Source organism: Aedes albopictus, chromosome 2 (assembly GCF_035046485.1).
Source record: "Aedes albopictus strain Foshan chromosome 2, AalbF5, whole genome shotgun sequence".
In the NCBI taxonomy this organism is placed as follows: Eukaryota; Metazoa; Arthropoda; class Insecta; order Diptera; family Culicidae; genus Aedes; species Aedes albopictus.
This window is the reverse complement of record NC_085137.1, coordinates 281,161,067-281,174,778: the sequence shown is the minus strand read 5'-3', so window position 1 is coordinate 281,174,778 and position 13,712 is coordinate 281,161,067. Positions and strand designations below refer to the sequence as shown.

Here is a 13,712-nt window from a genome sequence, read left to right as displayed (position 1 = left end):
ACCCAGGGTCAAATATTTGTCCGAAAAGAAACCAATGCTCAAACATCTTGTTTGACTCGATCAAATTTTCATTAGTGTCAAACTGATGTTGTTTCTTGAGTTCTTTCCTTGTCAAATATTTGACCCTGTGTACTACTGGCCTTACACTCGAAAAATAAATGCATCGCACATATGTAAATCCAAATACCGCATTTGAAATATATATGCCGTTGCACATGTTTTTCCATCCGACTATTAGATTTTATGTGCAACCTTGCGTAGAGAACGTTCATGTGCACGCTTTTAGATTGTAATAGTGAAATTAGATGTTTTTTTGCCAATAACCGTCTACCCCCGTTGGTTTGAACGACACCTCATGCAAACAAACGGGGTTAATTTTTAATGTGAACTTCAAGAGACCCTGTCGGCATTAAAAAATACACTCATGATAACCCTTTTTGCTGTTTTGTTTTGAACCATTTGTAGTTGATTTTTAAATATTGAGCGATCACCTTTCGTGGGTGGTCGATTGTTTGCTTTCCACGTGAAGCGAGCAATAGCGCATCAGATTGCATGTTTTGTCACGTCTTTTGTTGTAAATCTTGAGTGTCCACCTGACGCATGTGGCTGATTGTTTGCTTTCCGCGCGGAGTGAGCAATAGCGCTTAAGTTTTTATATGTTGTCGCGTGTTTAATAGTAAATATTAAACGATCACCTGACGTGGGTGGCCGATTGTTTGCTTTCCGCGTGATGTGAACAATAGCACTTCCATCTGCATAACCACCTGACGAGGGTGGTTGGTTGTTTGCTTTCCGCGTGAAGCGAACAACATCACTGCAGTCTGCACGGCATGCTTCAACCTCAAAAGGTCATATTACTTATCAAAGTGAATCCTGACCCAACGATACCTTCCCTACTAACAATCACTCCTTCCTGCAGCCTTTGGTGGAGACGTGCGGTAAACGCCAACTTTCACATAACAAAGTTTGCTATTAACATTCCTTCACTCTTCCAACCTGACTGCAAAGACGTGGCCGGCGCCGTTATTGTACTGTTAAAGAGAGCCTCTGAAGCGTGCACAGGGAGAATGTTGACCACTCCCAGTCAATGAATTAACTACATCGGCTGTTTTCCTACTCTCCGCATCGACCAATCGCTAGCTTCTATGCGCGAAAAATCGCTAAAAGTAAATCGCAAAAATATTGTATGGCGAATAGCATTTAAATGCAAATTTGTCGAAGTGGAATACATTATTCGAAAAAATATTTGGTAGTGGTTGTGCACAATGGTTACTACTATTAAGCCTACCAAATATTTTTTCAGTAAAAGCTTTCTATTTCAAGTAATTCAAGTTTAGATGCTTTTCGCCATACAAAATAAAATGTATTTACTCCTGCTGATCAACTGTGGGTGTGCGCCAAGCGGGTAGTCCATTATTCAGTTGATTCATTGTGCAACTGTCATTGGTTCGAGTCAATCACGGAGTAGCAACCATAGATATGTGCAGTCAGCCTAAGCTAAGCTAAGCTTTTGTTTTGAACCATTTTTAGTTTGAACTATGTGCAGATTAGCGAGGGTCAAATTAAAAAGTGTTCAGATTAGATGCGGTCATACCAACGGGGGTGGACGGTTAATATGTGCGGATTTTTTTTTCGTGTTAAAAACGGCTTGGCGCATGCATTTAACGATCAATTGAAATTTCATTTGATTTCTTCGATCCTTCCAACAGAGGCGCTAGTGTTCGATCGCTTTGACGTTTGCCGTGTACACGTTGCTGAATGATGCCAACAAAAAATACAGGAACACAGGCGATTTGTGTATAGTGTGCGTGTTAGACAAACGTTAAATTGAAATCCGTCGTGGCCGGCAGTGTCTCGCGCGGTTCTACCAACAGGTGGCAGTGTGCTAATAAAAAGACATCGGGCTAAAGTTTTTGATGTGCTCAGCAGTCATATTCACGAAACTAATGCTTTTAATTGTTTTTGTTGGTGCGAAAAGACCATTTGCAATGGGATAAAATGCCACTTAATAGCGACATTCAAAATTTACGTCCATCATTTTTCGGACATTTCAGACCCCTGCGGGATAGAGGCGGACTATCCCGTTTTTTTTGTATACTTGATACATGGAGTGTCCTCCTTCCAGACTCCCCTTAACGGCATCCAAGAAAAACCGGAAGGTGCCAGATTTTCCGTGGGTTTGCCTGCCTGATTTTTAGAAGGATGTGTTTTATATCCTTCAAATGAAGAATAATAAAGATGTTGACAATTTCAAGACTTGTGCAGTCTCTGCTGTGTAGTCCAATGAACGCCAGTATTTATATAGACATAATGAATCATACCTATAGACATTTAGGTACTGTCATGGTATTTTTATTTAATTTCGTTAGTTTTTTTTCGCTGAATGTAGATCCAAGGCTTAAATATTATGAATTATTCATCTAGGGCACAGACAAACAGACGTAACACTCTTCAAAACGGCTTAGTACATGCATTTAACGATCAATTCAAATTTCATTTGATTTGCGCGATCGTTCCACCAGAGGCGCTAGTGTTCGATCGCTTCGTTGACGTTTGCCAGTGTACACGTTGCTGAATGATGCAAACGAAAATTACAGGCAATTTGTGTAGTAGTGTGCGTGTCAGCAAAACGTCAAATCGAAATCCATCATGGCCGACAGCGTCGCGCGCGGTTTTACCAACAGTTGGCAGTGTGCTCATGAAAATGACACCGGGCAAAAGTTTTCGAAGAGTTACGTCTGTTTGTCTGTGTCTAGGGTATTGGTTCCCCTATTAAGCATGTGGCTCCTGTTTTTATCCTTTAAAAAACAAAGGATTGAAGCGCTGTTTGTTTTGTATTTTTTGTTAGGAGTGAGCACGCACGAAGCCAAAAAGAACGGAATGAATCGGTGCCATAATCGCTTGTTTTCGAATAGGATGAACATGGGAGCATGAGATTAATTATGGCACTTGTACCCTATACAACTTATTCCGCGCGCATCCAAATTTCGCTAATTCATAAGGCCGATGCAAATATTTAATTTGTTTCATGTCACGTAAGTAACCGGTAGAATACAAGTAGCCGGTAAATCCACAATACTGAGCGCGAGATTTGTATAGGCCTAACTCTAGAGATCATAGGTAATTGCAGAATTAATGGTTGAACTGTCCAAATTTCACTTGATATTATACTTAAAACAAAATTTCGACAATTGCGCAATTAGTTCTATGATTATGATCTTTAAATATGCACCAGTTAGCGAAATTTGGACCCACGCTATACGGTAAATACTAATAAATACATAAACAGATATGATACATAATGGTAAATATAGGAAAGAATACGTACATTCATTCTCCATTTTTTTGTTTGTTATGTTCCAAAAGAAACAAATAAATCCTTAAGTTTAACTATTATCGAAAATTGGTCTCATTTCAGCGCTTTGGGTCATGTGGGGCTTACTATGTGGACATCTGGTGGCATTTAAAGCTCCTAAATCATGGCCAAACAAGTTCCTCATCAACGTATGGGGTGGTTTTAGCGTTATTTTTGTGGCGTCATACACTGCCAACATTGCAGCTCTTATAGCGGGCCTTTTTTTTCACAACGAAGCTGGAAGCTACAGTGGACCGGTGAGATCTTTTTTTATTCAATTTGAATAGTAAAAAATAATCTTGCTGTTATTTCAGCTGTTACAACAACGTATTGGTGCGCCGATTGCTACCGCTACAGAATACTATGTACAACAGAGCGATAAAATTTTATGGGAACATATGAAAAAATACCAACTTACAAGTATTGAAGAAGGTATTGAGAGGTTAAAGTAAGTACTGAAATTGTATGTCACGTAGGCGGTCCCAAAAAAAAAATCGATGTTCGAAAAGTCAAGGTGCTCAACCCTTAAATGAAAGATATGCATATTTGAAGCATTTTTGTAGAACATTTCGATTTTCTAAAAAATATTTAGAGGTTCCGCTAGGGCGATTTTTGAAAAATGGCCTTTTTTCATGAAAAGTCTCGAAAAAATCATTTTTTCGTAATATTTTTTCAACTTCTGAATTTTTTCAATATTTTTGTATGGAACTCTAGGCATTCTTGAAGGGGATAAGTTTTTGAAATATTATGTTTATATTGACGGCAGAACCGCTTTTGTACTGATAAAAGGACTATTTTTTGAGAATTTTTCATCTAAATTTGAGAAAAAAATACCTGCGGGACTTTTTATTTTCAACCATGAAAGGTAGTACTATTAGTATGCGTCATTTCTATAAAAAAGATTTAAAATATCTTGTCTAGAAACTGAGATATTAGGATTTTAGTAAATGGACAATATTTCAAATTTTTGCAAAACTTTGTATATTTGGAATATACCTAGTAAGGTCTTTGTGACACTCCAATGCACGTATATTAAAAAAAGGTAAGCCTCAAAAATCCAGCTTTCCTTATTGGAAGGTCAAGCTAGTTTGAACAGGGATCTTTTATTCTGGGGTCATTGGCAGTAGATTCATGAAGAGCTTTTATCTAACTATAATAACTACAACAATGACGAAAAGCAACGCATCAATTTCGAGATTATGTCGTGGAATTCTCGACTATTACACCCCTTTTCTAAAGTATCAAAAACCATTCCATGCAGAGATAACATAATAGTGATGAAATCAATAAAAAATAACTGAGTTAAGTCAAGAATGATTTAAAAAAAAACTTAGAAAATAATAGACAATAGGGTAGGTAATCAAACTTTGAACCAAATTGCGGCTTTCTGAAGCAGTGCAAATTTTAAGTGATTTTTTCTCCCACATGGAAATAATTTACTACGGCAAAATCGTATGTACATGAAAGCCACGGGTATAAGCTTTCTGTTAAATGGTAAAAAGTTTGTATTTGCACCGAATTTCATTGAAATATTCCATTTTTCATCAACAATGATTTTAATCTTAATTTGAACCATCGTAATCATAATTTGAACCAATTGTAATCTTAATTTGAACTACTGGCGGCAGCAGCTCGAGCAACTCGCAAAACAGCCAATTCCATGCTAAACAATTAAAAATCACATGAATCTGCTAATTCTCTAACCTATTTTTCATTAGGCAGTGGAATCTCACCTCAGAATGTTCGAAATTCTTTAGGAATTTGGAAACTAAATTTGGAATTTTTCATCCCCCAAGAGTAAACAAAGCAACCACTAGCGCAATCTACAGGCCAACACTAGAAGCTCACCCCCGTTTACTAGTTCAAATTTAGATTACAAATGGTTCAACTTAAGATAACATTCTCCAAGTAAGAATCACTTAAATTTGATAATTTTATGACAAATAATGCGGAATATTATTCGGTTGGTGGATTCTACGATAAATAAGCTTTCATTTGACGTATTCACTTATTGCGTGTAATACAATGCATGAGCTGTACGAGTGCACCGAAAATGGGCTTTCTCTGGGGGGAAATAGGTGAAATCACAGTGATTTTTCAATTGCCTGTTTTCCATGACAAAAACGCTTTTTTCAATGCTTTTAAAGTCCATGTTATCAGGTTATATTACGGAAAGCTGTTTAACATCTTTTTCGGGACAATATTTGCCTAAAAAGTACGTCGTTTTAATGAATTTCGAAATTGTTCAAATTAAGATTACAATTTGACTAGTTCAAAGTTTGATTTCTTACCCTAATAGGCTTTTGAGGAAATACGCGATCCTATGATTCCTAAACGTTTATTTGTTTTATGAATTGAGATAATATTTTGACACGAAATTGCAAATATGCTGAATTTTGCATACACGAAATACAAATCGTGTCTGATCACAAGATTAGGCACGCTAGGGCAAACAAAATGTGTCAAAGTGATCGGACAACGGCATTCTTTTGATTTACACGTGTGTTGCTGTTCGATCAGTTTTGCACTTACGCTCACACATGTGATCAGAAATGTTTTGTATTTCTTATACGCAAAATTCTTCATCGTGTCGGTTTCGTTTAAAAATTTGAGTATAATTCATCAAAAGAAATATAGTTAAACCATCTCAAAAATGGCAGTTTTGTATGACAATCGGCGTTTGTAACTATGCACCCCCGTTGCTGAGTTTCATACCAAATTGTTCAATTTGACGAGTGTGCCTTTACCTTGATGCTCGCTGATTTATCTGAATTTACAAAACTGTGGAAAGTTCTGGATTTGCTATGTCGTGATTCGAAAATGATTACAAGTCTTTTTTTTATTTTAAAATTACCTTTTTTTGTTATTTTTTATGCATATGTGCATATTCTATCCAAATTATTTGTAATTATATTCAATTGAGAAAGAACACAGATATTAAGAAAAGTAAATATATATTGATTCTGCAATTTATGAGAATAAGAAATTCGCGTATTTCCACAAAAGCTTAATTTTGTCTATTATATTTCAAGTTAAAGTCTTCAGTAAAAATCATAACTTACCTATGGTTTTTATTGATTTTTTATCTTTGTTATGTAATCTCTAAAGTGTGTTTAATAAAATTAATAATAAAAATAATAATAATAATACATAATCTCTGCGTGGAATGGTCGTTCCTGTTTCAGAAAAAAAATGGTTGCAGTAGTCGGGAATGAATTAACTACATCGGCTGTTTTCCTACTCTTCGCATCGACCAATGTGGCGCTGGCTTCTATGCGCGAAAAATCGCTAAAAGTAAATCGCAAAAATATTGTATGACGAATAGCATCTAAAGGCGTATTTATCGAAGTGGGACACATTAGTCGAAAAAATATTTGATAGTGGTTGTGCACAATGGTGACTACTATTAAGCCTACCAAATATTTTTTCAGTAAAAGCTTTCTATTTCAAGTAATTCAGGTTTAGATGCTTTTCATCATACAAAATAAAATGGATTTACTCCTGCTGATCAGCTGTGGGTGTGCCTTAAGCTGGTAGTCCATTCCACGACGTAATCTCGAACTAAATGCGTTGCTACCAGTTACCACGATACCCGTCATATTTGTAGTTATTCAGATAAAAGCTCTTCATGAATCTACTGCCAACCAGCCCAGAATAAAAGATCCATGTTTAAACTAGCTTGACCATACAACAAGGAAAGCTGTTTTTTAAATTTCTTTTAATATACGAACATTGGAGTGTCACAAAAACCATACAATATTCCAAATATACAAAATTTTGCAAAAATTTGAAATATTGTCCATTTACTAAAATCCTAATACCTCAGCTTCTAGACAAGATATTTTAAATCGTTTTTTAGAGAAATGACGCATACAAATAGTATAAATTACCAGATAAATTTTTCAAAATTGAAAATAAAAAATCGTGCATGTATTTTTTTTCAAATTTATATGAAAAATTCTCAAAAAATAGTCCTTTTATCAACATAAAAACGATTCTGCCGTCAATATTAATAGAATATTTTAAAAACTTATCCCCTTCAAGAATGCCTAGAGGTCCATAGAAAAATACAAAAATATTTAAAAAATTCAGAAGTTGAAAAAATATTATGAAAAAATGATTTTTTTTTGAGACTTTTCATGAAAAAGGCCATTTTTCAAAAATCGCCCTAGCGGAACCTCTAAATGATTTTTTAGAAAATCGAAATGTTCTACAAAAATGCTTCAAATATGTATATCTTTCATTTAAGGGTTGAGCACCTTGACTTTTCGAACATCGATTTTTTTGGGACAGTTTAATGTCACGATGTTATAATAAGAGCTTCCATTTACCTTTTGGAAATTAAAACAATAAACATGTTTATTATATTTCCAAATTTTCATACTTCTTTCAGAAACGGAACCATCGACTTGTTAATGGCAGATTCGCCAATACTAGATTATTACCGTGCAACCGATCAAGGATGTTCATTCCAAAAAGTTGGCGATACATACATAGATGATTCATACGCAATAGGAATGACGAAAGGGTACGTAAAAAAATCTAATTAAGAAACATGTAGTCATCCTTGATTTTAACTACGCCTTATAAGTCATTTGTTGAAAGCCAAAGGGTTTAATTGTGCCATTAGTTCTTTAAATTATTCTCAATTTAGTTGAAAATCGGAGTTTTCGACTAGCGAAGTTGGATTTTTCTCCAAATCCATGCGTCGGACCTAACTTCGGAAGTGGTGCGCTGTATAGTAAACCTGGTCCGCTATACAGCGCACTACTTCCGAAGTTAGGTTCGACGCACGGATTTGGAGAAAAATCCAACTTCGCTAGTCGAAAATTCCGGGATTCAACTGCACGGACAATACAAAGTTCAAAAATGCAGCATTACAAAAAAGATCCTATCAATGTAAACTTAAAATAGTCTAGGTTCAGAACTAAACAAATTCAAACAAAACGGAGGGGGTGGTGATGGTAAACAACCGCAAGCCCGAACAACAGGCAATGGTCACAACAGACAGATGCACGATCAACTCTAAGCACTCACTGAAGCAATTGGGGGTCATTATCAACGGTAAGCTGAAATTCGGAAGCCACGTGGAATATGCCTGCAAAAGGGCAAGCATGGCGATAATGGCATTGCCAATAATAATGTCAAATAGCCCGGCAATAGTCTCAAGTAAGCGTAAGCTGCTCGCGACAGTAGCGGTCTCCATACCACGGTATGGCGCCTTTGCATGGTCGAAGGTGCTAGTGGCAACCGAAAGATGAAGCGACTCGAGAGTATCCACATCCATTGGCGTAGCTAGCTTTTTCTTTTTTCTCGATCATTTTCCTAAAAAAACACGAGAAAAAGAAGGGTGTAAGTGGGTGCACAGGCCCCCTCTCGTATCCCGCTCTTTCTCGCGTCTGTTTAGGAGAGTGAGTAAGAAAAACAAGCTAGCTACGCCAATGCCCACATCACAGAAAATAGACGAACATGCTCGAACAAAATTGCTTGGAAATCTTGTGTAAAGAAAAAAACAAGCGCTGTAGTGACATCGACGGTGACTTTCCCACCTTAAAACTCTTTCTAACACTATGATGGTGCTAAATTGGGTGCTTTAGTGGTATCCAAATTATTTCATAATCAGATTCTCCGCCCAAAAATTAGTCGAAATACAAAATTTCATAATATGGAGTCCGGGAACTATTTTTAAAATTATGTTAATGTTTGAATGGGGAATTTTTTTTGTTCGGGTCGAACTGTCATTTTATCGATTGAACTGTCATTCTATCCACAAAAATTGAAACGGTTTTGTGATTTTAATAATCAAAACAAAGGTTTCTCTCATCAATCACGTTATATTCAGAAAAATGAGCTCTTTCGATTAGGCTATAGAAAATAGCAATACTTTATTCACTAGGCTCCTAAAGTCCTATCGGGATTCTTGTTTTAAACCACAACATATGGTTCAAGAGTACATATTTACTCATTTTTTGACGTTTTTATTAACCGTAGTTAAAAATATATAATTTTTATTTTTTTAGCCTTTTGTCTCGTCCCTAGCTTATAACACATACTTTGAGTGATTTTTTTTCACCGTGTATGTCAGATAGGAACATTTTTGAAATCCCAGTGCGAAAAATGTCGAGCTCAGTCACACAAGGTTGACCTCAAATGTCAAAGTAGAACTATTTACCATTTTTCTTGTTTCGAATTTTCTTATTATTCCTTTGTTTTTCAAGTTCGAGTAAAGTACAATTCCGATTAGAATACCATGCTTGATCGTATTATTCAATATAAGCGAAATTTCGTCTTTAATTTTAGGACCCTATTGGATTCTTCAGGGGTATTCAGATTATTGCATAATCGGAATCTCCATCCAAAAATATTCGAAATCCAAAATTTCATCATTTTTGGTGCCCGGGAACTATTTTTAAAATGCATTTAAATTTTGTATGGGGAAAATTTTTTGTTCGTGGCGAACTGTCACTTTATCGATTGAACTATCATTCTATCCACGAAATTAAAACTGTTTTGTTTGTTTAACCATCAAAACGAAGGAATTGGAACGCAATAAAATCACGTTATACTCAGAAAAATGAGCTCTTTCGATTAGGCTAAAGAAAATGGCAATATTTAATTCACTAAACAACCCAATTGAGAAATATTTCACTAGCGCACCTTTGAATTTCCCTACTCAGAGACTGAGCTGTATTTGCTCAAATAACAAGACGATTGTATGATTATTTCTAGTAAACCCACATATTCTCTCCCAGGTCCTTGGCGTAATAGTCACGTGCTTTAACCATCACACCAGGTCCGCTCCACACATTGCCATTTACTTCAAAACTACCTTTACAATTCTTTACACAACTTCACTTCATGAGCTTGGACGTCTGTTCTCTGTGTCCATTTGTGGGATTGCAGGCTGATGTGCCTTAGGGTGCTCAGCGCATATCACATGGTCTCAAACGACACGTTATGTGTGCTAGGTAGAGTATGATCGCTGCCCAAGCCACGACGTCAAGATCACCATAGGAGATTTAAACGCTCAGGTAGGCCAGGAGGAGGAATTCAGACCGACGATTGGTAAGTTCAGCGCCCACCAGCAAACGAACGAAAACGACCTACGACTCATTGATTTCGCCGCCTCCAAAAATATGGCCATACGTAGCACTTTTTTTCCAACACAGCCTCCCTTATCGTTACACCTGGAGATCACCACAGCAGACGGAATCTCAAATCGACCACGTTCTGATTGACGGACGGCACTTCTCCGACATTATCGACGTCAGGACCTATCGTGGCGCCAACATCGACTCCGAACACTACCTGGTGATGGTCAAACTGCGCCCAAAACTCTCCATCATCAACAATGTACGGTACCGGCGACAACCACGGTACAACCTAGAGCGACTGAAACAACCGGATGTCGCCTCAGCATACGCGCAGAATCTCGAGGCCGCGTTGCCAGACGAGGGCGAGCTCGATGAGGCCCCTATAGAGGACTGCTGGAGTACAGTGAAAGCAGCCATCAACAAAGGTCGGACTGGTGGTGAATGCCTCAAAAACAAAGTACATGCTGGTAGGTGGTACCGAACACGACCGGATCCGTCTGGGTAGTACCCTAATAATCCAACACAATACACGCACCGTAATGTAGACGGTTCAACAATACCGCATACTGTTCGAACTGTATCCCGAATAGGCGGTTAAGCAAATCTTATGGTTATCGTTTATGCGGGTAGTGTTACGATAGGGATACTTTCAAGTTGTTGGTGGAATTCGTCTACCTCGGATCCTTACTGACGGTTGACAACAACGTGAGCTATGAAATTCGGAGGCGCATCATCAGCGGAAGTCGGGCCTACTACGGGCTCCAGAAGAAACTGCGGTCGAAAAGAATGCACCATGCACAAACCGCTAATAAGACCGGTGGTCCTCTACGAGCACGAGACATGGACCATGCTCGAGGAGGACCTGCAAGCACTCGGAGTCTTCGAGCGACGCGTGCTAAGGACGATCTTCGGCGGTGTGCAGGAGAACGGTGTGTGGCGGAGAAGGATGAATCACGAGCTCGCTGCACTTTACGGCGAACCCAGCATCCAGAAGGTGGCCAAAGCCGGAAGGATACGATGGGCAGGGCATGTTGCAAGAATGCCGAACAACAACCCTGCAAAGCTGGTGTTTGCAACTGATCCGGTCGGAACAAGAAGGCGTGGAGCGCAGAGAGCACGATGGGCGGACCAGGTGGAGCATGACCTGGCGAGCATTGGGCGCGACCGAGGATGGAGAGCGGCAGCCACAAACCGAGTATGGTGGTGTACTGTTGTTGATTATGTCCTGTCTTAAATGTGACGTTGAACAAATAAATGTATGTATGAGTGCTAGCGGGCATGATGCCCATAGCACTAGTGGTGGCAGAGGACAAAGTGTGCTTCGAGTGACGCGGCATAATAGGCGCGAGGCGGATCGCCAGAACACCGTTTATTTTGAAGTGGTAGAGGGAATGGGATTCCTCCAGCAAGGGTAGATGGATCCACAGGCTCACACCGACCGAGCGTCTCTAAATGAACGTACAGGTGAGGTGAACTTTCACCTGACACAATTTCACAATTACAGACTCTCCCGCATGTCCAGAATGCGCAGACTGTGACGAGACCGCGGAGCATGTGCTCTTTGAATGTCCACGCTTCGTGGAACAAAAGTCGAGTATGCAGGAGATATGCGGTAGAGATATCATTCCGGATAACATTGTTGAAAGGATGTGTTCGGGGCGAACAAGCGGGATTTCGTTACTTCCACAGTCTCCCAAATCGTATTTGGCAGCATTTATTTATTACGTAATGCTAAAATCGACATTTTTCGACCCCCCTCCCCTCCGTAACGCTTTTTTGTACGAAAACCCTATTTTTTTGTATGGGCCGAAACGCTTGGCCATACTCCCCCCTCCCCCTAGAGCGTTACGTAATTTATGGATGGCACCTTTGAACTACGGAGAATATGCCAGGCTGACCAAGAGCAAGTCGAGTTGCCACCCTCCCCCTCCCCATCCAGGATCTTTAGTCCGAGTAGTCTAGTACTAGCCAGGACCCAAGCTTCCAGGGAAGAGATGACAACTTAAGACGGTAGCTGGTGGAACGCTAACCAAAAGAGAGTACTCATTTATGCCCCCCCTTCTCGAAGTCATGCCTAATGGGCGTAGCGTGAAGGTAAAGAAGAGGGAAAATGAGTTTTTAGTAGGTCGAAACCTACATAACCCAAGGAACCACCTCTTGGGTATCTGATCAGCAGATTTTATCATTCTAAAAAACCAGAGTCTTAAATTTACTGGCTTTGTAAATTGGCTTTTACGGTTTTGTTTGCTAGCTCGCGTCTTGCTTTCACAACTGTTGCAAGGTAATTGCTAGATTAGAAATGGTGGTTGGATCGTGAACGACCTTCGACCGTTCTGTAATCCACCCATCATATTTCTCCCCATCATGGCCTCCTTTCCATCACCCACAATAGCCGCCTCAACATGTCCTTCTGCGACGCTTGGTGGTGTATAGCGGAACTCTTGGCAGTGGCATATCACAGTGGGTGTTGGGTATTCTGCAGGTTCAAACATTTAAGGACTTCCGTGGTACTAGTAATCCTCTACATAGAGATGAGCGGAAGTTACATATGTCGATTCGGCAAAGCTGTTTGTTTTGTTTACAACTGCTACCAACACTTGCCACAAAGCTAGATGTTCAAACTTTTTGCGTGACTTTATTGTGGTGCAAGTTGTTTTGTTTAAGTTTGCTAATTATATTCAAACTTTTTTTCACAAATTTTGAAAAAAATAACAACGCAATCGCAACAACAGCGCAAACCAAATCGGCAGAAGTGAATCAAGCAGCAGCAATGAAAGTTTTTTCGAGAAAAGCAGTGACAAACTACGTGACAAAAGTTTCTTCATGTGCATACGCTTTTGAAAGCAGAATTAATTAAATATTATCTTCTTTCTAAATTTACATATGCCATCAAATTCTCGATAGTAAAAATAAATATTTGTAATACGTTTATTGTCGATTGCAATAGACGAGTGCACCGCCCGCTGGAAGTTCACTCGGGCAGCGAATTTTGACACCACAGCGGGGTCGACTCTCAACAACTTCTACCCAGCTAAATATTTGTTTAATTTATTGTAACTAGTTTTCACGATGAAGTTGCAAAAATATGAGCTTGTGCATTAAGTATATGCATATGCATCACTTTAAATGGAAATTCATGTAAGAAATCATAGAAAAAAAAATATCAGCGATTTTGGTAATGCATCTCTGAGTAGAAGTTGTTGAGAGTCGACCCCGCTGTGCTGTCAAAAATTTTCAGGCTTAGTGAACTCAATGTTCATCGG

At 38.8% G+C, this 13,712-nt stretch overlaps 1 protein-coding gene across 6 annotated transcripts in view; it reads left to right on the top strand.

Moving 5' to 3' along the window:
- The window catches only part of LOC109415021 (uncharacterized), a 74,836-nt gene that overhangs the window by 54,565 nt on the left and 6,559 nt on the right, over positions 1-13,712 (top strand). For all 6 annotated transcript variants that reach the window (XM_062851909.1, XM_029873119.2, XM_029873117.2 and 3 more), the window contains 3 exons: positions 3,419-3,612; positions 3,670-3,803; positions 7,749-7,883. In XM_062851909.1, the coding sequence (XP_062707893.1) occupies positions 3,419-3,612; positions 3,670-3,803; positions 7,749-7,883 (463 nt within the window). The remainder of the gene's footprint in view (positions 1-3,418; positions 3,613-3,669; positions 3,804-7,748; positions 7,884-13,712) is intronic.